The sequence below is a fragment of the Vespula vulgaris genome, chromosome 6 (assembly GCF_905475345.1).
Source record: "Vespula vulgaris chromosome 6, iyVesVulg1.1, whole genome shotgun sequence".
In the NCBI taxonomy this organism is placed as follows: domain Eukaryota; kingdom Metazoa; phylum Arthropoda; class Insecta; order Hymenoptera; family Vespidae; genus Vespula; species Vespula vulgaris.
In genome coordinates, this window is record NC_066591.1 from 7,159,385 (window position 1) to 7,186,036 (window position 26,652).

Consider the following 26,652-nt stretch of genomic DNA (forward strand, 5'->3'; position numbering starts at 1 on the left):
ACAGTTACCGAGCCACGCTCGCAGACATTAATCTCTCTTATATGAGTTACGGGCCGTATATTTATACATATGTATACGTATAAAATATGCAAAGATACGCATTCGTGAATACGCGAAAAGAAGAGCCTACGATCGGTATTATCTTTAAATCTTACGTCATGAAATCTTACGCACATGAAAAATTAATAATGTCTCGAAGATTAAGAAATTTCGAACGATCGAAAAATTACCATCATAAATTGATCAATGTTCGATCAATTTTTATGAATGTGTTTATGCGGCATTAAGAAATATAATAAAATTTATAGCGAAATATCTCAATGATCGTATGTACAATATGATTTAATCGCGTGATCATCCGCAATAGATTATATGATAAAAATAAGGATAAAAAGTAATGGTCGTGGATGAACAACTAAGAGGAAAATTCAATGCACAGAAAAGAAAACGTGATTATAAACTCATTGGAATTTTTCTTTACGAGAAAGAAGAAAAAAGATTTCGATAAAAACAAAGAGCATTGAACTGCGTTTTTCTTCTATCCTTGTTTTTCTATCCTTTTCTCTCAACGAACTCTCCTCCTTCTTTCTCCGTTATTCTCAGTTTTTACGAGCGACAGCTTTTACACGATGCAGCCGCCACGATACGAGATCTTCATGGTTTTCAAGAGGCGCTAAAGAGAAAAACTAATCTCGGCTATGAGGATGTATGAGTTACGAGCCGAGCAAGTTTCACGTGGCTCTTCTTGATGCTTCACGGTATCAGTACATTACAACTCGAGTACCAAATTGATACGGTATACTGAAAAAAGATTTCTATTGAAAAAAAAAGAAAGAAAAAAGAAAAATAAAAAATGTTATTTCTTTCGTCATGCAAACGTTCGAACACATTTGAAAATATTTTTCCGTCAACCTGAATTATCAAATCAAATAGAGAAATTATATTGGATTCGGAATGTTGGATATAACGAATCGTACGAAGTAGATATCTACGAATTTTATCGACGCGCGATTGGAAATACAATATATTTCTCCGTGGAATACACGTTGGACAATTGGAAGTTAAATGAAAATTAATAATTTCGCGTAATATCGAACAAAAATATCGCTATTTTCTCGTTACGGAGGTGGGAAATCGTGGAACGTGTATTTCGGTCATATTTGTCGTTTCACTGGCAATTACACACTCGAAGGATGGAATGTTAAATATGCGACCACCAAAAGCATAATCAATGATGTTTACCGTTAAAAAGTCGATCAACGTGTTTTGCGCGACGAGATGAATAAAAAAAAGAATGTACTCGACGGTGTAAACCAAGCAATTATGTGGATCCTGCTTTTACGAGCCTCCCGACGCACCGTGAATAATATTCCTGTTGGCTGAATATAAAAAAAAAAAAAGAATAAAAGAGAACCGAGGGAAAAAAAAGGTCCGGGAATTCCTCTCGCTCAATTATTATCACGACGTACGGCGAATTCTCCTGCGACGCAACGAATAATTTGTCGGCCTGGTAATACGTGCTCTCAGTCCTTTCGGCCCTTAAGATTTATCGGTTTACCGTACTCTCCCTCCGAGTCCCTCGACGAATAAACTCAAACACATGTGATTACTTGTCGTTTACTTCAGAGAACAAAAAGAACTCAAGGATATTTCAAGATTAACATTTGCTTTAAGTTACCGAATATATATTGATTGCAATAATTTATAATTACGTTAACTACTTTGAAAAATGTCGATTAACAAAACTATTCAATAATTATTAAGTATTGAATTCTATTGACAGTGAAATATACGATTTCATTTATTGTTCGTTGCACATCGAAACCACTAGTCATCGAATGATACCCTTTTGGCTTTCGTCCTTCTAAAGTGACTGTAATTCAAGACAAGAGACCCTTTTAAAGGTAACGAGAGACTATGAGCAATAGTCTCTCCTTTGTAATACTATATAAATTGCACAAATTCGTGTCCACTTTGAGAAAAAGGGTTTCTCAATTTTCTACCTCTTTCTGCCTATATTTTTCATCCGTACTATTCCGAAGCGCATCCTTTCCCAAGTCTATTTCGCTTAAACTTTTCGTAGACACTTGGAATGCGCTAGAGAGTGTGAAAATCGTGTATAGAATAGCGTTTCTTGTCTCTACCTTTCTCGCTGTTAACGTGCATTCTCGTATGCCATACGCGTGCCAAATTCCACTCGTCTCAGTCTCTTCGCACGACCTTTTGGCTTGTCGTCTGTCCGTCTGTCCGTCGTAAGCGCTTCTCTGATCCCTTGAAAAAAGAAACTTACGAAAGCGAGAAAAAGCTCTTTCGATTTTTCGTCCTATCTTTTTTTCATTCCCAAAGGCGCACAAAACTTGGACGAAAATTTAACTTGCCTACGAGCTAAACTTCGTCCCGTTCAACTTAGAAAATTCGATTTTCAACTTACGATCGCTTAAACGATTAATTTCCTGATTATATGTAAAAAAAGAACAACCCACTTAATAGCCAATTTTCCAATTATAACAAAAATTTCATCATTAAAAATATATATATACATCTATAATAGAAAATGTAATTTTCCAATTACGATGATTAATACGATTAATTCATCGTTTAAAATTAAAAAATAAATATCCTACTTATTAGTTAATTTAATTATGTAAATGTGTTTGAAGCAAAAGAACATGTGTATCGATTTTTAAATACTTCTAAAGAGAATAAGAGATAATGTTTAAATAAAAGTGTATAGTTTTAAAAAGGTTAAGGTTGAATGAAGGAAGTTTGTGCAAGCATGTTCTACATCTAACATCTAGCGGCTCGTTACCCAGCGATAGCAAACTCGCTCTCAGCCCCTTCCTTCGTCTTTCTTGCTAGCACCACCTTATCCTTCTTCTTCTTCTCCTTGAACGTAGAAGATATCTCGCTTATCCTGCACCACCCGTGGTTTCGACCACTTTCAAACTGCGCGCCATGTGCGTCCATCCGTCTCTTTTTATCTCTTCAACCCTCCACGACACATTTCCGTCCATTTTTTTCTTTCTCTCCTTCTTCATTCTTTTTCTTCTTTCTTTTTTCTCGGCTTCCATAGAGAACCCTTCTTTCTCGATATTGTCTCATCCTCGTCGTCCTCGTCATCGTCCTTGTCGTCGTCGTCGTCCTTGTCGTCGTCCTCGTCGTCCTCGTCGTCGTCCTCGTCGTCGTCAAACCAAGAAATCGAACGCTTCTTCTCGAACTTTTCGTATCTCCTTGAGAAACGTGTTGACCGAAACTTGAATGACTTTCGATCGATCTTCTTTAGCGACAAGGAATGGATCTTATCCGTTCGCTCAAGTGCTTGATTTTTTTCTTGTTTACTTCGAACGAACAAGTAATACTTTCATGACATTGTTCTTACCTTCAGTTTATCATGAATCTTCTAAAGTTTTTCTATGTATAATTTTATTACAAATATCTATTTAAAAGATAGTAACAATCAAATAAAAAGATCAATTCGAAGAAAACTTTATCTTTTGGTGTCTGCGTGAAAATCGAAAAAAATTATGAAAGAAATTCGTTTACCATTAAGCATATAGATAAATCATGTTAGAGCCACCAAAGTACTCTACAGACGATAGTCATCATTTAGGCTTGCCTTTGTATATAAGTGACGTACAAGATAAATGACTGTCATCACACAACAGCACTTTAACATTATTTCGATGGTGCCTTCTTACTCGATGCCGATGATGTACTTACACTACTACTCTTATAGACTAGCTACGAAAACGATGATGGCTGCACTATTACGAGACGGTACGCTGCTATATTTTTCATGATCGTCTAGCTTACCGCTATAAATTCACTCTAACTAAAGTACAATGCGTCGTAGATGACTTATAATCGGATAGCATTTCATAAATAACGATTCATAAATCATTGATCTGCTTTACGTTAAACAAAAATCGCAATGTAACTTATACGATATTGAACTTAAGATTAAAATTATAAGAAAGAATATTAGAATATGCTTACGATTAAAAGGAATATTATTATAATACTTAATTTATAATTTACCTATGAATATTTCGCCTAATAATTTCGTCTATCGTCCTGCGACTTCTACTCTTCGACGGATGCCTTCCAACTGCCTCTCGTTAATTGTCTCCTTGGATCTTGTTGTTAACCTTGTCCTTTGTTGTCTTTACCTTTGTTGTCCTTGTTCTTGTCTCTCGGATGACGAATTCAAACACATATACACACACATACAGACACAACAAAGAAATAAGCAATACTTGGAATTACCAATGACGCAAATACGTTTCAATGACTAGCCGTTGTATACAGTCATTGTTAAATACTACAATAATAAATCTAAGACTTCCAATTCGAAGAATCGTCGTTCCTAAAGCGAACACGTCCATAACAATTTTTTATCTTTAAGATAACAATGAACTTCGAGAAATGCGATTGGTCGTCTATGCGATTAGCAGTCTATTTTATCAGGTTGTTTTTACGGGGCAACTACCTTTGTCACCCGTCAATGGAAGTTCGTAGAATTACTTTAACTATCGTCAACACGCGTTTTAAAGAAAAAAACTTCTTTAAAAATAAAAGAAAAAAGAACTGTATGAAGAGGAGAACTGTTTAGCGTCGTGAAGAATTGAATATCCATAGTTCTCGTATTTTTTATAACGTGGGACTGAATGAGCGTTCGACGAAACTTGTAATTTGTTTTTATGTCATTTTTCTATATAATATATTTTTTCTATATAATACATTTGTTATCATTTATTATCCCTCCCTGTAATCCTATATAAATATCTATGAAATAAATATTACAATATTGTGTAATAAATATTATTATCTATGCACATTGTATTTGCATCGAATCTATAAGAAATACGATTGATTGCTAAAAATATATTGCGTGGAATAAAATCATTTTATTAAAAAATCGTAAAGATTTGCAACATGCGTACTCATATACGCATGAACAATTTTTTATAACACAAAATGAAATATGTATGTACAATTAAATAAAATAAAAAGAATGGTTATAAATGGCACTAGACACATCTGTTCTGTTTCTCGTCATTCGCACGATTACCGAAGAGGTCTTGTCGGTCGGGCAATTGTCATCGATCAATGTAACATGCTCTCATGATTTCGATTAGTGGACAAGAGTGTTAGAATCGCGCAAATACGAAGCGGATAATTCTGGATTTCTTCGATCTCATTATTTTTTTATTTCCTTTTGAATTTGTCGACGGATCAAAAGTTACACAATAAAATGTAAGCAAAAATCTCGAAAAAGAACTAATACCAATTACCTGATATAAAGGTCATATTGTTTCGATCTCTTTGAAAATTGCTTTTCGTATTTATTTTTATCTGAGAGAGAATTTCGTAAGAAAAATATTTTCCTTTCTTGACAATAGGATTCCGCCGAAACGATTCGAAAGGAAATCCCTTCGCAAGCGAGGTACGATTCTTTGATATAAAATTTAATGTTATCGACGGTGAAAACGTATCTATATATGTATATACATAGATATCTATGTATATATATATGTGTATATATATATATACATACACACATAGATGCGATTTGAGATAGATCTCGTTCGTTTATCGGTGAATTTAAATTATCGATTGTGGCGAACGAATCGAACGTCGATGCTTACTAGACGGAGTAAAATATTTTGCAGGTAGCTGAAAATACTCGTATTTCGTAGGAGAACGCGAATCTAGAGCGTTACTTTACTTCTCCTTACGCGATACGTCGATGGTAAAATATCACCGTGGTGGAAACGGATCTCTATGGTGCATAGATAAAACTCCCTAGCACTTCCGTATCCGGTTACTTATTTACTCTTTCTGAAAGGACACATAGGATCTAGGAAAGAGAGAGAGAGAAAGAGAAAGAAACCATAGAGAGACTCGGAAAAGAAGGGATACGCTATCTGTACGGAGGATCTTTAAAAGGTCCCCTTTTTCGAGCTCGGACCACCCGTGGTGAGTTTCGCAAAGCCGACTGGTTCCTTTATATCATCGCGAGACGCTCTTTATTTATCGTATACAATACTGCTTTTCAAAATCTTTTAGAAATAGAAATCCTAGAATAATATTCATATACATATATGTATGATGAGCAGTATCTATATATTATGGAGAACAAATATGTATATCAGACAAGCTTATAATTTATCCAATTGAAATATCATGATATAGTTCGAGATCGAAATGATAAAATTACTTTCACAGTAGCACGACATTTTGAAAGATTACTTAATCTCGATCGATCGATTTTTAAATAATATTCCAGTTACTACTCTATCGTTAAAACCAGTGAAATGATCGAACGAAAAGAATAAGAGAATCTCGAAGTGTGCTCGAACAAATCATATTCAAGTTCCGTAATCTTCACGATGTAAACGAAGCTTCAAGAGCTCTGACAGACATAGTGACAAATGATCGAACGTATCGCGAGGAGTGATTTGTTAGACAGTCTGTCAAGCCGTCAAAAGAAACCAGATGGAATTGATATTTGAAACAGCATTAAGGCGGTATACCACTATGTACTATCCGTTCGTCAGATTGCTTGTACAATGAACAGTGCTGGTAGTGTCTGCTATGACTACTCCTTTCATTTTTCTTCTTTATTTTTCGGAGGTTTCTTTTATACATATTTTATATACCTGACAATTTCCAAACAAAATCTTATGATTTTATATTTCACAATTTGATCGATAATTTTTCAATAAAATATTTTTATATTACATAGTATTATTACAACTATACGTACTCAAATTTATACGTCCATCTAATAATAATCTGAGCGGTACTTTGAGATCAATTATAGTAAGGTCTCCTATCCACCTACGATCTTCATCTTTGATCCTTTTATCTACGATCTACGCAATTATCGACTATACCCATGGTTAGCAGGTGGTTCGATGCGAGAAGGAATTTCCGAAGGAGAAATTCATGATTAGATCTCGATGTAATTTCAAAGGTATTCTTTATGACGTGGTAATTACGTTTGCGAGAAAGGGATACTCGATACTTCAAATAGTTTTTGCCTTTGTATCCTTTGTAACGGATACAACGATTTGATGGATTCCTAAATCCTTTGAATTTATCGAAAATGTCGAACGCGGAAAATCCTTCTCTTTTATTTTCTATTAACAATTTAACGTTTCGCTTATCAATAAAAAAGATTATCTCTTTATGTGACAAAAGTACAAAAGACTTTCTAAACATTGTCTCATACCCAATATATGGACAGATGCACACGTATACACATCATACACACGTCCACATTCAATATCTTACATTTTTCCAATCTATAAAAGATCCTTGCTATTTTATATTCGAAGTTCAATGACGAGAAAATAGTGAGTTATCCATCTAACAAAGACTTCTTAGGCGCGGAAATAGAGGTACTGCTTATAAGAACTCTTTTCCAAATTACGGTATAATTTCACTCGGCGCAGTCTCGCTCGCGAGAAAATAGGTAGGGCGGTTGAGTGCGCCCATTAAAAACGAGGTCAATTTTCCGGATAGAAAATATAGAATGCGAAATGCGAACAAAAGTGCGAGCGACATACGGTATTACGTTCAAATGTGTTTAAGAAAATACATATATAATGGATGGATTATTTAAATTTAAGTGCGAAAACGTTTCCCTAAATCTTCTACAAATTTTTATTTTATTTTTCAATTCTACTTTTTATTAATAAAAGAAAGAAAACATATCTTCGAATAATAATTCATTTTTTTTTAATTTTTCATATAATCAGTAATTTATTGTTAAATCCTCTTTTTTATTCTTTGATGTTATTATAATAAAATTTACATTTCTGATTAAAAGCTATCAAGATTATTTGTTAAAAACCTGGAGAATTATTCAGAGTTCTAATGAGCATTTTAACTTAAACATTCCATCTTTTATTTCCTTTTATCATGATAGTGGAGTGAAAATTAAAAAATTAAAAAATAAAAGACTAACTTCGCAAAGACACGGCCAATTTTTTACTTGAGACGAAGTGTAAAATATCCTAATGATGTTTGTTCTCACACTCTCTTTCTTGCTCTCTCTTTCTTTTTCTCTCATGTCTGTATACGTAATGTACATAGGACGGTGAACCGGCTACTTGATTAGCCGTAGAGAGCTGCAAGGGCTCGACTCGAGGCGTCTCTCACCACCACCCTTGATTACTCTTTGATCGAGAGCACGAGACAGCGGCATAAGTTTCAAAGAGAAAATTTCAAACGTTCTCTCAAGCGACGACTACGACAACGACGACGACGAGGACGACGACGTTGACGATGACGACGACAACGACGACGATGATGTCGACGGAGATGAGGAAGAATCGAGGCCAGGTTTAACGAAAGAAAGAGAGAGAGAGAGAGAGAGAGAGAGAAAGAGACAGAATCTACAGACATATTCCTATTTCAGTATTCATGTTACTAATAAATATAACACGAAAGAAAAAATATATATCACCAATTAATATCCTATTTAAATTACTAGTCTCTAATAAACTTTATATATCCCAATTCTAATGAAAAATGTTGAAACACATTAACAATATCTACGTATCGATCTCATGAAAAAAAAAATTAATCTAAAATTGTATCCATATAAAATCGATAACTTTTTAACAAGGATTACCTATTAGTTGGAACGAAATAGTTATGTTTAAAGTAACAAAAAAGTATATAAGAAAAAAGTTAAAAGAGTCGACGAAGAGCTAAATAGCCCGTTACCTTTACCGGTGTATAACTTGCGAGGCTTGACTGACTTCTCCATTACGGGGCAGCATACGGTCAGCACACGCGCAGCCTTTAACCTCGAAACTTCCTTTTAATACAAACGCGCATCGAAGAACGAGAGAGGAGCAGCCAACGAAAACCATTTCGCTCGCGGCACAACTAAGCGACGAGATGGAGGAAGCTCCGAGCCTTCCAGAGTTTCTTTCCCCTTCTTCTCCCTCACCCTCCAACACCCTCCGGACCAACTTTCTTCGAGTTACCTTCCGCACGATCGTTTCATCGCCAACTCTCGAAAAGCCGCGAACCGAACTTTCCTACCTAGCGTGATATCGTAGCTCGATACTTTTGCCCCACTGGAACGACCAGAGTAGTTCCTTCTGGAGAATCAGGGATATCGAAGATTCTGCTGGTTGCAGTATTCCAACGAGATATTCGCTTGGATACGCTAGCTTCACACGAAAACGTTTTTCCCAACCTATTTTTCTTCATGCGAAAAAATCCAAGTTATTCTAATTTTCAACTATACTTAGCTAAATCGATATGAGACATCTTATGGCAGAACATCATACGAACAAATCGAAAATAGACTGATTAAAATTAATATTATAAAAGAATGGATGTAAGAATTTATATTTGTGTTAATAATAAAGAAAATATATTGTGTAAATAATAAATAAAGGACAGATGCAATATATTTATGTTATAAATATAGCAAAGAAGTACCGATATAATTTCCAATTTCCTATGTTTCATTTTTAAACGTATACTTCTATTTAAAAATCTTTATTTCAAGATTGTAGTTAGTATATAATCTAAGAAATCCAAGTTCTTGCTTCATTGAATCCATTATCTTTCGCTCCCTCTCTCTTTCTCTTTCTTTTTCTCTTTCTCTTTCTCTTTCTTTCTCTTTCTCTTTCTCTTTCCCTAACACCTTCAGTAACACTCGTCTTGAGCCATGTTAACGTACGCGAGTTAAAGTTCGCGTCGGCAAATTGCATAGTTTTAGCTGCCATTGGATCTCGCCAAGTTCCGTAGGAAGTTTCTTCAACGTGATCGTTTGGCTATGTTGGTAGCTCAGAAAGCATGAAACTTTGCCTCGATTCCACTGACCAATCTCTTCGGGGCAATAACGCGCGGATTGAATTTGCCTGTAAAGTTGTTCGTCTTTATATAGTCGTATCATCCCAGATACATTCGAATCATTATTAATAGAAAAAAAAATATCAACCATTTCCGAACTTTCTATTCGCAAAAGAAACATTTCAAGTAAGAAGATATGTCATTACTTTTTATTAATGCATGCAAATATTGGTAAAAGTAGTACTTTAATAGAGAACGAAAATAGTATGTTACGTAAACTTTCTACGAGATAGTTTCTTCTCCAATAAAAATCATGTCAGATTGTATCTGAACGACAACAACGATGACGACGACGACGACGACGACTACGACTATGACTATGACTACGACGACGACGACGACGACGACGACGATGACGACGACGACGACGACGACGACAACGACGACAACGACGACGATAGTGACGGCGACGGCGACGGCGACGGCGACGGCGCACGGATCCTCGAATCGTGCTGGCTGAAGGAACTAAGCGAGAGAAAATATTGATTTAACCGCGTTACACCGGTCTTTACAGCGAAGTTAAGACCGTCGAAGCATAATTTAATGCTTTTGCTGTTTCCATTAAGTGATCTTACCGAAGTTCCTTCGGCAAGTTTCTTGAACGTGACCAATCGAACGTCGAAAAGGACAAGCACTTCGACCTAGCTAGCTTGATCGAGCAATCGGTTTACGATAACAAGGCAACGATCAAAAACGAAAAACTACCTCTGTCGTTAGTTTAAATATTTATCTATAAATGTTTCTCGACGACGCTTTTCCATCATATGATTTTTCTCTGTGAAGATGATAAAAAAAGATTCCAGATGAAACTCGAAGAAGAAACAACTATAAGATTTGGTTTAAAGTACGATCAAAGTTTCTCCATGACAACATTGATCTTTCTTATCTCGTACTTCAAAAAAGCGTCTATATTCGAAATCATAAGTTTAGTTAATTCAAATGCAAATGTATAACAAGCGTTTAGGATTATGCTGTGAAGCGTTGTTATCTCAAATATTTCCTTTTGACATGACTCTTCACGGAAAAGGAAAGAGATAGATAGAGGAAGGATAAGGAAAGAAAGAAAGAAATAGAGAGAAAGAGAGACAGAGAGAGAAAGAAGCAGTAAGCACCAAGCATGGAAGTTGGTGGAATGAAATTGGATTTAAGGTTTCCACGTCGCAGAGAAAATTTCGTTACCGACCTCGCCGGTTTACAGAACTAATACGTTTCGCAATATTTGCTCTATTCCCCCGTCCTCTCTTTCCACACTTTCCCTGGCACCGTGCTGCCAACGGCACCGCGACGCCACTGCGTTCGAAGACGCTCTTGATTCTCGAGCACGAAGAAAGGCTGCAACCACCCTTTTCATATTTTTCCACGGTAGACGCCCTTGGAATCTCACTATTTCCGCATTACTTCGACGATAAATTTCGTCGAAAGAAAATGGCGCTGGATCATCATTCCTTCTGCCTTTTTCTTTATTTCTCTCTCTCTGTCTCTCTCTCTTTCTCTCTCTCTCGCTTTTGCTCTCTCTCCCTTTTCCCCTCTCTCTCCCTTTTTCTTTTTTTTTATTTTCTTTCATCTTTCTCTTTTCTTTCCTTTTTATCACATAGAGAAAATTTATACTGCTAAAAAGAGTAACGATCTCTCAACGAACGATAACCCGACTCTTTTCCCATTTGATGTTCCACCTATTCAGATACCAAATTCTATTTGTTTTTGAATTATTGCCACGAGATATTTAGTATAACGGAATGGTGTAATAACCCGATTCCCCTTTATCTTTCATAATTTTTATAATAATTTTTTACAAATTAATATAAAAAGATTTCATAAATTAATATGAAGAAATTTAAGATTGCACATTTTATCGTATAACGACATGAACAAGAGATCTATCTCTTAACATTTTAACAACTTAACAATTAACTTTTACAATTAATATAGAATTGGATTAATTATGCAGTTACGTTGTCTCTTAGATTTTTAAAATATATGTATAAGTGCAATAAATATACAAGTGTAAAAATATAACTGCATAAAAATAAAAAATTAAGAACAGAATAACTTTAACGCTATTTATAATAATAATAGCTCATCACAGAGCAAATAGAGTTAGAGATTCAAATTGATCGCAACGATGTCACTACATGCGAAATAATTTGGCAGTCATTGGTCCATGCAAAACCATACGTATAATTTCCTTTCGTCGTTGTTCATTACAATCAGTGAATTCATGCGACGCGTATTCCATGTGAATAGCCTAGACTCGTTTGAAGTAGAATTTGCAGGGACCGTGTTCTGTAGTCGTTTGACAAACGAGACGGTAAACAGGCTGCTTCGTGTAATGATCCCTTCTCCTCAGTATCGGTGAAACTTTACGAAGGGTGGAATAATGTTCGTCGATCTAGCTGATTGGAATAGACACTATCCTAGATTGGTTTCTTTACCTTTGAGTAAATAAGTTCAATTTCATTTTCAAAGTTTCTTTAATAATTATATAAATGTCTACTTTACTTCTAATACTATGCAACTCATAAAAATTTGTCCTGTCTCAAGCGATGCTTCAAACTACTATAATGAGAAAATCTTAAAGTTGTTAAATCTGTACTATCTACACGGTCGCAATTTAAGATGTTAGAAATGCTTGGTATACCCGAGGGTTTCAAAAATTCTTGCGTGCTCATTTTTGATACATGAAAAAGAGTGTGAAAGAAAAACAGAGAGAGGGAATAAGGGAGGAAGAGAGAGAGAGAGAGAGAGAGAGAGAGAGAGAGAAACAGAAGGAAGAGCATGGAAACTATACTAGAGGTAGAGGAATCGTACGGGCAATGAAATATCCCCTGTCGTCCGGCATAGCCCGAGGATTTGTCAAACGAGAATTGATTTAGGTTCGGAGGCTTAATCCTCGAGGGAGCCCGCAATACAGTTTCCACCCCTTAACCACCCTCTTCTACCACCTCATACTAGAGTTCGTTCGATCGGAAGCTCGTGTCCTACCGGAACACGCAAATAAATGGAGACCCTTATATTGGTGAGAAGGATCAAGGTCATTCTTATGTTCGATGCTGTTGACCAGTAATACCTCCATTTCGGAAGTTGTAATGACAAATAGGAGGGATTAATGATTTTATGCATCGCGGTATGAGCTATTTGTATTACTTACATCCATAATACCATAAAGTTCATGATAAATATAATAATTAATATATGATATAAACGGATCAATGAAATATACTTTTGTCTTATATCATATTATTGTTGAAACGAATTCGTTTTTGTCGTACGTTGATATTAACATTGAAGGATGAAAAAAGTATAAGCAATTTAAACATAACAAGAAAAAAGAAAAAGAAAATAGGAACGAACGCGAGTAGAATCTAAATTTACCAGAGCAAATGTAAATTGCTAATTAGATGGCGCAGTTGAAAATATTACATGTTATACAACGAGCTTTCGAGATGGTGCAGTCCGCGACTGAATTCTCAACGTGTCGTATTTTTTGGAAGCTGATATCATAAATGTCGTTGCCACCGCATAACGAGGTGTCCTAATTATACTCGTTGCGTTTGATGCAGGAAATAACCTTAAAATACGGCACCTGTGTTAAATACTACCCTTTATTGCTGGCACATTAACGGTAACCCTTTTACAGGAAATGTGCTTTACGCCGTTTAAGATCTACGATGCACGAATTTGGGCTGGTGGCAAACGATATGTGAAACGAAACGCGGGAAACTGAAATAAAGCGCTAAATTCAAGAACGTATTCCAAAAACGATTTGTACGACGAGTTCTACCTTTTTAGAACATTATATGTATTAATGCATCATATGAAATTGAAACTAGTAGTATTGAAGTAATAAATTTTCGATATTTTATAGAATTTAAAATATTTCTACAAATGTATACTTTAGTTCTTGGATTTGCATTTAATCCTTATTGACTTTGTACTTATTTCTTAATAAAAAATATTAAAATTTCTTAAAAGAAATACCGTCTTACTGTTATAAATAAAGTATTTAAATAATCGAAGAAATTAAATTTGCATAGTTAATAGTGAAAGAACAAGTTTTCGTATTAATACAGTCGCTTTTACGCTCATCCATGATTTCATTAAATCCCTCTACGTGATGAGAACCACGATTCTCCCAAAGTGCGAATAAATACTTTCGGTTAATGGTCCACGTAAAGGGAACTCGAGAAAACGACGACGATACCTGTCTCACGAAATGATTCATAATGTTCCATTCTTCGAAAATCGAATCGTTAAAGGTCGCATTTAAGAAAGGAAAGATTCGAATAGTTCCCTTTTTTAATTATGTAATTCCAAGAAAAGGGGAACCATGTCCTTCTCTTTCCCTCTTTTTCTCTCTATCTTTCTCATAAAACAGAATAAGGAAAAAGAAGGCGTTTCGAGAACTCAAAAAGACCGAATGGATCATCCACGAGGATCGCGCATCTAATTTTACGGTAAATGCTCTCGACCGAATCTCCTTCCAGCCACAGGACGGGAAACGAGGGAATACCTTAGGAACACCGATATAGTTAAAATGATCCGTGAAATTAAGCTTTCTTTGTGGTATTCAAAATATACAATCTTCCAAAGGGACTTACGTAATTTAGTCACGTCAAATGAGATTGATTTTGATAAGATTTCATGCTTATTAAATAGATCAAAGATTAAATACAGAAATGTTATTCTATATAAGATTTTAATGAATGACGGTGTTTCGTATTTAAAAGTGTTGATAAGCCGAACAATATGACTCAACTTTTCAATTTCCAACAACAACGAATATTTCATACGCGGGAAAATATGAACTGTACATGGAAAATAACGGCGAAAAAGAGGAAAAAATGACAGCATCAGGAGAGAGAAACTCAATACGTCGTTAATAATGAAATAGACGCGTCGGATCGATCGTACATACAAGCGAGTTTCGTCACCGTATCTACCCAATTAGTCCGCCGTTTTGTTTCCCATTGGCGCGAGCTAGCTATATATATTCTACATATTCGCACGTGCCATCGGATTCGTGGCGTTTTGATTTTCAAAAAATTATTGCGAGCGTCCAAGTGTCGTTCGTGCAAATATCGAGTTCATGTACGAAGTAGTGAGAGAAGGGGGAGGGAGGGAGAAAGAGAGAGAGAGAGAGAGAGAGAGAGAGAGAGAGATGTTGAAAGTGTCGAATGGGACATTAATCCGAGCCACTTTCACGCGACTGCTATAAATTACAACGGTGTTGGGAGATGCACAGGGTAATATCCAATTTCCAAGAGCTACCATAAAGTAGTCGCGAACACAGAAACTGAAACTATGAAAGGAGCTAACGTGTCCCAAGGAAACGAAGAAGACCGTACGTCGACCATACTATAAGCTCGCATTTAATTATCCACGGCTGGATCCCTCGGGAGATCTACCATCTTAAGGAGAAATGCTGAATTCTTGGAAGCTGGACAACCGAAAATCCTGTTACAGTTTAATTGTTAATTTACCAGCTCAGCTAGCCGCGACGCTATTGGCTAAACTACATCCTGTTTCAAGGGAAAACAATGGTACGACTCGCAGATTATACAGTCCCGACTGATAATGACTCATAACGGATTTAACTTCTTCGTCAAATCAAATTTAATCTTATTTTATTCTTTCGTTAAAATACGAATTTTGTATTAATCGACATTATGATTCGAACAATTTTCTTTAGAATATAAAAATATAATAAAAAACGAGTCTGGCCAATATCTTGACCAATCCAAATAATACAAATTCCACGTATAGGAAAGTCACATTGAAAATAATCTAAAACGTTATACGTAAAATGAACCTCGAAGAAATCGGATAAAGCAAAAACGATTCCATTATACACTATTATTGTTCGGCACTGTAGGTCTATACGACGATCTACACTACTGACGCGTAGCTCGTTGGAAGCCTTTCACGAGCTTGAACCGAATGTTCTCGGTTTAGAGGAGGCAACTTCCGATAATCTATCCCTTCCTTACCTCACGGAGTTTCAAGAAGACGGTGTGAAAGTTCCTGGCGTGTGTCCTACGAGAGAAGGACTCACCAAAGTACTTCCTCCTTCTCTCACCGTCGAGGAGGTGTTAGAGTACGCGGCGACACTTGTAAACGCGTGTTCCCGAGGACTAAGGGCGAATCAATATCTTATAAATCGGGCCATTAAACCGCGTTTAAAGGGGGATAGCTCCTTTGCCAATGGCGAAGGGTCGGTAAAATGCCAACGTGAAACACAAGATGTTCTCTCTCTCTCTCTCTCTCTCTCTCTCTCTCTCTCTCTCGCTCTTTCTCTCTCTCTTTCTCTCTCACTTACATACGGTCTCCGTGAAGTCTTCCTTTCAACGTCAAAGTTCGGCTTAATTGAAATTCTTAGAAAAGAGAAAGAGGGTGGTCCGAAACAAAAGGATCGTTTTAATCGATCAATGTAATCTTTATCGTCCCTTTCGGTCCCCCTTCCCGATACATCCTATCCAACGTATTTTCATTGGCGCATTGCGCTGGCTAAATTTCCAACCTCCTTGCCTTTCCTGATAATACAAGTTTAGCGATGCTCTCTCGGCCGTTAACTTAAACGATTTATCTTGATCGTCGAACCGATAAAGAGTATTATCCCTTTTTCAACCATAGCTCCTCCCTTATCGTAAATGGCGAAACGTTAATACGTCCCACATTAACCAGCATTTTAAGTTAAGATATCGTCCTTATTATTACCTGCGAACTTCACGTTTAACTGCGAAAGAATACTGGTAAATTATTTGTACGAAGCAAATAAATCAAAACGACAAGCTCGTAAAATTTGACACGACTACGGTGCCGTCGAAAATAAGGAATATTAAATTTACGATGTTTGTTCCGACAAACGTTACGAATGCTCGTATCTCGAGGAAAACTTCGAATCGGAAGCTAAAGGTCCAGCCTGGCCAACCATTGTACTATTTATTATCGTCAACCTCGTCAACCACTCACGCTACGAGCTACGAACGAAATTTTATCGCGTTCGTGAATCGTCGATATAAACCGTAGGTAGAGATCGTATTTTCCTTGCCATCCTTTGACAGCTTGTTCATTCCCCATTCCCATTTCTATCCCTATCCCTTCGAATAAGACCAGAACTAAAGTTGCGAATGCTCGAATTCTCAACGCATCATTTACCCATACGTTTACCAGCATATCGTCGTCTACCATTTTACGAGCATTCAATTTTTACTGATACAACAACAAGTGCGACGTGATTCCACAGTTACGATGACGATACCTATGTTATAACGTATTGCAGAATATAAGAGTATTACGTGTCCAGATCGCAAGCTTGCGATTGGCCAACCGATATACATCAATTTTTATGGGTTACCGTATGCGGATTGTTACAAAATGAAACAAAGCCGGGACGATGGTTTAAGATCTTTTGTATGCCGGATCTAGCAGCATCGTTAAAACGGTATTGGTTATGTCATATTATACTTATGATTTGTATTATGTTATGATTTTTAGTATGTTTATGATCGTTTATAAATACGTACCGTTGCGATGAAAAGAACATTGTAATAACTTTACAGAAAAATAGTAGTTACTTTAGAATCATGTCATGCTTCTTCACGGGAGAGGAATTTTTATTGACATTTTAGAATGAAAGAAAGAAAAAAGAAAGAAAGAAAACATTTTGAAATTGCATTTTCTCCGCAACGAGCTCGGTAATGCTCCAGCTAGAAACTGTCGGATATTCAAATGTGTAAAACTCGCCCGTATGTGTACATCGGAGAGAATATCGTATCCTAGGAAACATCTCGCAAGCATTTTACTGAAGTTGATACGACGAAATAAGAAAAAAAAAAAAAAAAAAAAAACAAGAAAAGAAAAAAAAATATAGAATGACCGAGGAAAAGGGAGAGACCTTCCTTTCGTCCGTTGAACCCGTATTCGAGGCATATCCGGATGTCTCTTAATATCTCTCACCACCCTCGATATCCGTAACCCAACGATTTTAACACCTGCAGGCACACCAGTGATAGTACTTTTTATTTCTCAGGTAGTTTTACAAAATGCGCCAATTGAGTCCGCTATCGCGAGCTACCGTCACACTCTTTGTATCTCTTGACTATATTCCTCTCGTTCTCTTTCACTCTCTCTCCTTCTTCCTTCCGTTTTGTCTTTCTTGCTTTCTCGTTTCGAAACCGCTATTTTCGAGCATGTTATTATAGCTAACATCCACGAGCCTGCGGCCGTGCTTTAAACTCAGCCGTCCTTTCATATTTGCACGACGAATAAAATTTCGTTCTCTCTCTTTCTCTCTCTCTCTCTCTCTCTCTCTCTCTCTCTCTTTCTCTCTTTCTTTCTTTTTCTCTTTTTCTCATTCTCTTACTATACTCATTTCCTTTGCTCTCTTCCTCACTTCAGTTTCCTTTATGTTTTCTCCGAGAGAAATTCAAGTTTAGATAGGAGCTAGATGATAGTCGTTGAAAAATAATTTTTCTCTAGAATTAATAACTACCAATCGTGCCATTATACACCTGCTATCAGGCATTTCTTTTGAAATAAATTTATTGTATATACTATAGTCATTCACGCGCAGTTTATATTGAAGTAATTAATTATTTGAACTATATAAGGAATAAAAAAGATAAGTAAAATTCTGTGTTAACGAACTATCCTCTTTCTATTTCTTTTTTTATATTTCGTGGTGAACGTAAGGAAAATATATCTTCCGTGTTACGTAAGTAATAATATCGAGAACTCGTATATAATGTAGTATCTGCTGACGAGAATATATTATTTATAGTACTCGAGGAAACGCTTTCTTTCCTCCTTTATGAATAGTAATGAAAGAAAGAAAGAAAATAAAATGCTATACAAGACTTTCGTTCTTTTTTTATCGACGAACGCTTTTCCTATCTATACATTTAATCTAGGGCAAACTGATATCTCAAAGATACGTATGAAGGGAATATTTTGGATAAATAATTTCATAAGTTGGGAGATTATTTTTCATATTTTAATGTATCAAAATTAATCATTGTCGCATCTCTATCAAAAATTTCTCAATTATGAACATAGTTATCTCGATCAGATCTTCTCTGTTGGCTGATATTTTCCATTAAATGTAATTTTAGAATTTTACCCTCGTTTCTGCAGCGGCATAATTCATACGACACCGAAATGTTATTTTCATAATTCGACAACGATTTTCATTTGGTTAATTATTTCATATTAAAGTTTACGAAGATCCAAATTAATACCATAATAGCGTGTACATTTATTCTATTGTTATTTTGAAAATATCAATGAAATTATTATTATTAATGATTGCAAACAAAGACATCGATAATGATCGTACAGAAAATAATTATTTAAATACAATTTCGTCCTAATTATTATCTCCAATTTAATCTATTGTAAAATGCATCTCCATTTATAAACGAGAAAACGATTAAACTAGTGAGCGTAACGATTGAATTGTGAAAATCGACGTGGACGTTCACGTGCGGTTTTCCATTACAAACCGAGAATTTCCTTCTGATTTTACGCTTTCAGCTTTAACGGGATGAAAGATTGGAAGCTGACAGGAAGAAAGCACGCTCTCAGGAAGTTGTTCTTAAGAACCTTTTCCTTATCCTTCTTCTCTTTATCCCACTTCCTTTGAAGAAGGGACCACGAACACCACCACCATCGCTACTACTACGAACAGCCGTACTCGGAGTTAAGCGAGCCGCTGCTCGCGCTAAAATTAATAGATTTCCTGTCTCCTTCATATGAGGAAAGGTGAAAGAGCCTTGATAAACAGTGCACGCGATATATCGCTTTGGAATTTATGTTCGCCTTATAGACTCCAAGAAGGGGCAACAATTTTTCATTGTTCCTTTCGCCAGAAAGAAAAATCGAAACTTTGTCTATATGTGTTTGTGAAATTGAAAAAGAGAAATAAGAAGAAGAAGAAGGAGAAAGAGAAAAGGAAAAAAAGAAAAAAATTGGCATGGTGCAGAGTATAGAATCGATATCTCCATTTAGACCACGTAAACACGTTTACTCTGTTCTCTCTCTCTCTCTCTCTCTCTCTCTCTCTCTCTCTCTCTCTCTATCTCTCTCTCTCTATCTCTATCTATCTATCTATCTCTTTCGTACACATCGAACTTTCGACACTTTCCTTTCACATTTTCCGATAACGAGATTAAGACGGATGCCGGGTCTTGATGCGTCGATCGATGCCTACGTTCCATCGACGACAAACGAGCTCGATCCTTTTCAGGATAATTGGAAACGTGCCGACTTGACTGAATGGTAATTCGCTTCCTTCCTTCCATCTCTTTAATCCTTCCAGCTAGCACATAAGGATATTCAATTTCACGATTCAAGTTGATCATTCGATTGTTTTTAATTTATTTAAATAATAACTAATTGGATACAGAAATACCGATTTGCGTCATTTTTAAAGAAAAATCGAAAATTTAGACCAAGAAAAATATATTGTATCAGAGAAATTGCGAATATCGGTGAAACTGTGAAAATTCGATATATCCTCTTTAATTTATTTTAGGAAAAAGCGAGATTCCAAGAATAAGAGAAGACTTGTTAGGATAGTCAAGTTTGAAATAAATACGCGTTCGGTTCCTTCCAAAGCGCTCGACACTTTAAAGCTAAGGGACTCTCGCAGCTGGAAGATGCAGAAAATTATCAGAGATGACGAATCGCTCCCACGATGGTACTTACCCTTTTCCCTGACCCTCCTTTTCCTTTTGCTTTACTTTCAAAAGTTAGATTCTATGAAATCGTATAAAAGGAATGACTAAATTTTCATTTTACTTACTATCAGAATTTTTATTCGACGAATTCTATAGACCCTGATAGAAATAATTTATTTGTCGAAAAATTTCATAAATGCATAATATAATATCGTTCGAAAAATATATAATATCAAGATAGATTAATATTAATAGATAGAAAAGACATCGTTATATTATAAATTCCAAGTTAAGAAAATATGGTTAAAGGATCGATTATTCTTTCATATGCTTTTGTCATGAACAGTCACTTTTTTCGACGTTAAGGACGAAGATACTTTATAAATTTCTTCGATAACAATTCGTGCCGATCAATGGTATAAAAATGATTTTGTCTTGCACGAAAACGTGACATTCGTGATAAAAAAAATAACGACTATCCATAAATATAGTTTTAACTACGGTTCTTTTTATTCACCGAAAAGTTATGCGAATAAATTTTGAAGATTTATATATATATACCATGATGTTACGATATTTTACAATATTTTGAAAGATATTCGTGTCGATCGCGATAAAAATTCGCGATATATTCTAATTATAAAAAGTAGAAAATGGAAAATCGTGTTGTGATATTAGCATGCCAATCCCATATTATTCGTAAAATGACAACGAACAAGTCGACGCAGAACACGTTCCAGTTTAGATCGAGTAATTCGAATGCGAGTTCGCGATAGCAACGTGCTTTACATTTCCTGCGTTCGAAACCGCTAACGACGCGATCGATCGCAATCGGCCAGAAGAAGATTTATGATTTTCGTAATTGAATCGACTGCGAGAACCGATCGTACCATCTGAACTAATGTGTGCGGCACGATGCCTCGGAAAAAGATTATTGTTTCGATGTTATTACGAACGGTTTGAACAAATAAAACGATTAAATCGTCTGAGCCGTCTCGATCTAGATTGCACTAAAATGCACCGTCGATGGGACTAGCAATATGTCTGATTGATTTCACGATCGATCGAACAGGACGAAATTTCCGAGATTTGCTTTTAGAAATGATTGCAATCCTTTTTCGATCGAGTTATTAAAATTAATACACTGCGTGCGGACTTTAACTTTAATAAAAGACATTTGTAAACACGTTATCGAAACAATGTTTCTTTTTTTTTTATTATCCTATATAAGTAGAACGCATAAAAAGCAATTTAAAATAATAACACATATTAATTAATTTTTCGATATTTATTCTTCTTTCGTGAGACATCGAAAGCTCGTTTCTTTTTCATACGCTCGCTCTCATTTCGAACGCGTTATGTTCAGAAAGACAACGGATATGCCAACTCTTTTTTTCGTTATCATAAATAATTATCGACGCATATCGAGATGAATAATGACCCGTCAACTCCTACAAACTATTTTCTCGAAGGGTTGCCGAGAGATTAATGCGAGCACGCATCGCTATTCTCCAGCCTTGGCTTATTATTCGAGTTTACAGATGTGTACTTTCGCGTACGCAAAACGAACAATTTTTTCTTGCACGTTGGTTAATGGCTTTGCGATAATAAAGAATAAAAGTGTATGCATGTTTACATTGAAAACATTACCAAATGCAAAACAAATTAAAAAATATTTTTACATATGTATAAAGAATATAAATTTTTAATCAGATTCTCGGAGATCAAAAATGAAACTAAAATTAGAAACGATATAGTTCAACTTCAAAATTATAATTAACATTAATATTTCAATATTTATAAATGCTGTAATCGAGAAAAAATAAAGTTAAATATATAAAATTACAGCGTCTAAAATGAATATGAAAATAGTGTAAAACAAATAAAATTTACAAGTAAAATGGGAACGCGTCGTTTAAAATTAAAATATCGAACGAAATGTAACACGTATATGTACATACATTTGGCAATGAATTTCAAAAGCCAATATCTCCTATCAAAATGAAATTCAACAGTAGAACAAAGAGAAAGAAAAAGAGAGAGAGACAGAGAGAAAGAGAGAGAGAGAGAATTCTATGTTGAACTTTCATAAAATAAGTACTCGATCGCGTGCGGGAGGAAAAAATTTGGTTTCCGGTTTTTTTTTTTTTTCAGTACAAAATCATCTTCGTCGCTCCTTTTTCAGAATTCAATGTACTTAGCGTAGCCGTCCACAAGTTTTCTGATTATACGAAGTAAAGTGCTTTCAGTCGGATCTTAAGATATTCTTGCGTACCTTCTTTCATTTTGTCATCGCTCTCGTCAAGACCTCCTTGAAAACTTTCTAGCTGTTCGTAAACTTTCCACCGTCTTCCGCAGCTGTCGCGATACCGAACTATTGCTATTCTCTGCGTTTCGTCTGATTTTATCTTTGATTACAAGATAGAAAGAAAGAAAGAAAGAAAAAAGGCAGACAGAAACAGACAGAGAGAGAAAGGAAGAGAGGGAGAGAAAGGGAGAAAGAGAAAAAATTGTTAGTTCTTCTTTCGATAGACTTCACCAACGAAATTAAAAGTCTCGTCGAACGTCGAACAAGATGAAAAAAAAGCAGAGACAAAAGAATTTCATTCGTTCCCCTAAATTTCACGACACGCTTGTCCACAAATCTCTTTTACTCTCTCTCTCTCTTTCTCTTTCTCTCTCTCTTTCTCTCACGCACGAGCGCAACAATATGACGTTCGAGCATATTGTGGATATAATATTTGACGCGTACGATCGTGGCTCGACGAGTCTCTAACCTAATTTAAAAGCGTTCTCGCGCCCCGAAAATATTCCCACGGCGAATAAAATCGCTCGGTCGTTCATTCGCTCGCGGTCTACGATGGGAGCGACATTTTTTGCAAGAACCGTCGACGCGGAGAGGATAGATTATATCGATAAATCGCATTTAATACCGCTGGGCTAATTCGTTCGGCTAAAACACGCAAGTTCGCACGAAAAAAAAAGAATATTAAATCCGTGCAGGCGAACTGGATGTTTGAGAATCACGTCCGAAATTTGTATAAATTCGTTTTCGTGCCACGCGAATTTCGTGCTTTTACGAACGAAACCTACATACCTATGTAATTTTATAACTGTACGTTATACGTGCATACTTTTCTCTCGATAATACAAGATATTTTTTATTGTACTTGTTTTAGTTAATGACAATTCATATGCCAGTTTTTTCACTCAATTTTCCAAATTTCGATGCATATATCATACATATGTAAATATATATTTTTTTTCTTTTTTAAATTTTTTAAAGAACGTTGTATTCTTTAGAGGAAAATTGCAAATATAAAACGTAATTTGTTCGTATTACTTCCAACTCTAACAACAATTGTTTACCCTTTATGAATAAATATTTGATATCAAAATAATGTCTTCTATTTATGAATTACTTGAAATCATATTTGATATGTAATAATAGTATTACAGAATAAGGCAGAGAAATAAGTGATTATAAAAGCTTAATAACTTATTGGAATTCTTCTTTTAAGAAGTTGTAAATATATCTTGTTAAAGCATAGGAAAAAGTATTTTATTATATTGAAGGCGAAAACGGTTTGCATTGAACTACGGCAAAATAACCATTGAATGGTACAATCGTCGTTTTCTTAATACAACTTAAGAATGAACAAACATTCGCCCTAGTCCACTGGTTCATATTTACTATGAATATTATGATGCTGACAACACAGCGTAATGGAATTACTACTACCGCAGCAATGCCCGATAAAATTGATTTTCATTCTCTGCTTTGTCTTTTACTAAAAGTAAAATATTTCTAAAGGAACTTATCTCTTTTGATATCTCTCATATGAGAAAGTATATTGGTAGTTAATTATCTTGAAGTTTTCGACGAGTCATCCCGAGGAAAAACGTAACAAAAAACAAGAAACAGAAATATAAAAAATTGACGACAAAGAACTTTCTTTAATCTCGTTCTTTCCTTTCTGTTTTCTCTTTTTCTACCCTCTTTTTTCCCGTATTATAAAATACGCTTAGATTACGAAAGCTAAAGTAGTAGTGATACACTTTTTCAAGATGTCGACAGTTCTCTCATCCTTCAAACACATTCCATGCTCACAAGAATAATTCCAACGAAGTAAGAGACAAAGCAGAAGACAAAAAAAAGAAAGAAAGAAAGAAAGAAAGAAAGAAAGAAAGAATGAAAGAAAGAAAGAAAGAAAGAAAAGAAAGAAAGAAATAGAGAAACGTTGGAAAAACGTCGAGAAAATTCCCAAGGAGCCATGGAAATCTAATCGATTACTCGATCCAACCAGCCATTCTTTTTCCGGCGACGCAGCAATCCGCTCTCTCTTTCTCTCATATTACCTTAAATTAGAGAAGGGTAGAGAGGTAAAAGGGTGATAGGGTGTAATCAAGATACAGTAGAGGAAAGGGGGTAATTAAGATTCCCAAAGGATAACGATAAAATCGTGCTTTTTCTTTTAGAAGAAGACGTAACGTAATTACAAGACGAATTCTGACTTTGTCCTCTATGTACAATCAGAATTTAAAGAAATGTACAATATCAGAATTTAAAGAAATCGCAGAAGAAGAAATGATAAGCGATATATTCAATATTGACTCCAACCAAAGAAATATTTATGTTCAACATCTGAAACTCTTACAATAAAAAATGATAAACTACGACATGTTGAAAAAAAAGATTTTATAAAAGCCTTTTTAACGTAGGCTCTCAAGTCTTTTATAATCTAAAAAAGAAACGTAAGATGATAGAAAGGAATAAAAGAAGGAAGAAAGAAAGCAATGAAGGGAGAAAGGAAGAAAGAGAGAAAGGAAGGACGGAAGGAAGGAAGGAAGGAAGGAAGGAAGGAAATCTCGAGAAAAGTTGGGCACGTGAGATGGCACGCGTATGCCCGGCACGGACTTCTCGTAAATAATGGCGGCTGTTGCCGCGAAAGACTCGCTCGTCCGCCTCTCGTATACTACGGAAAGTAGCTTCGAAAGCAGCTTACGAGTTCGCTCCGATATCGCGTTATTACTCTCGGAAGTGACGCGGAGCAAAGATGAACGCGTACCGTCGTCTCGAAAAGTCGAGACTGAACGAGCCTGGCGTTCCTCGAAAACGTAAATTCAAGAAAGAAGTTACGTTATCGTGGTGGTATCTGTTGCTACTGTCGTTGGTGCTGGCGCTGCTGTCGTTGCTAGAATAGAAGCTCTCTGAAAAAGGGATAAAAAAAGAATAGAAAGCTCGGTCGGCGGCCACCGAGAAAGATCGGATAAAGATTGCATCACGTAGCCGATATTCCGTCGACCGGCAGCACGCGCCATAAGGCAGATCCTCTCTTTTCTTTCTCTTCTCTCTTTCTCTTTTATTCTTCCTTCGACCACGTTGGCTAGCTTCGAATAGGAATACCTCATATATTTCTCGCCTCGTACGACGATAACCGGAGCGCTGTGATCACACAACGAAAGAAGGTTTTTTCCGGTTAGAATGAGGGACGCCCTACCTACCTATCTCTCTCTTTCTTTCTCTCTCTCTCTCTCTCTCTCTCTCTCCCTTTCTCTCCCTCTCTCTCTCCTTTCCTGTCTATTTCGAGCTCGGCACGATTTGCGACATACCAGAGGAAGGAGAAAATATGTCCCAGAGCCGTAACTTCCGGATACCACGGACGATCGCTCTTCTATTGCCCTTTTTATCTTCCACGATCCTCCTATGTTCCTTCTTGGATTCTGATGATTCCTACGATTATCTCCGTTATAATTTCTTCATTCTTTTTTCATTCGTTTCATTCTTCAATGAATAATTTCTATTATGAAATTTTAATACCTAATCCGTTTGAAAATAAACGAACGATATTCAATAGTTATTTTATATCGACTAAAAATATTTTCGAAGAGTTATTCTATTTCAATATTCAGGTAAGTACTGCACGAGCGAGTTAATAAAAACAGATATGTCAACTATAAACCAGTTTATACAAACGGTTAAAGGTGACAAAACGGAGATGGTACTCTAAAATAAACGATCCAAGACATAGCAACGTTCAATGCAATGAATGAAACTCCACAAATCCGTAATTCTACAAGAGATACCATT

At 35.8% G+C, this 26,652-nt stretch overlaps 1 protein-coding gene across 4 annotated transcripts in view; it reads right to left on the minus strand.

Annotated features, from left to right (window-relative positions):
- Nucleotides 1–26,652, minus strand: part of LOC127064908 (nephrin-like) — a 95,613-nt gene that overhangs the window by 46,099 nt on the left and 22,862 nt on the right. The window contains exon 1 of one of the 4 annotated variants that reach the window (XM_050996566.1): nucleotides 4,039–4,276. The exons of 2 other annotated variants lie outside the window; for them this stretch is intronic. Coding sequence is in view for 1 of the 2 variants with exons in the window: in XM_050996564.1 (XP_050852521.1) it covers nucleotides 2,145–2,166 (22 nt within the window). In the remaining variant the exon portion in view is untranslated. Of the gene's footprint in view, nucleotides 1–2,144; nucleotides 2,442–4,038; nucleotides 4,277–26,652 lie in introns of those variants that run through there. One more of the 4 variants, XM_050996564.1, reaches the window with a different exon arrangement.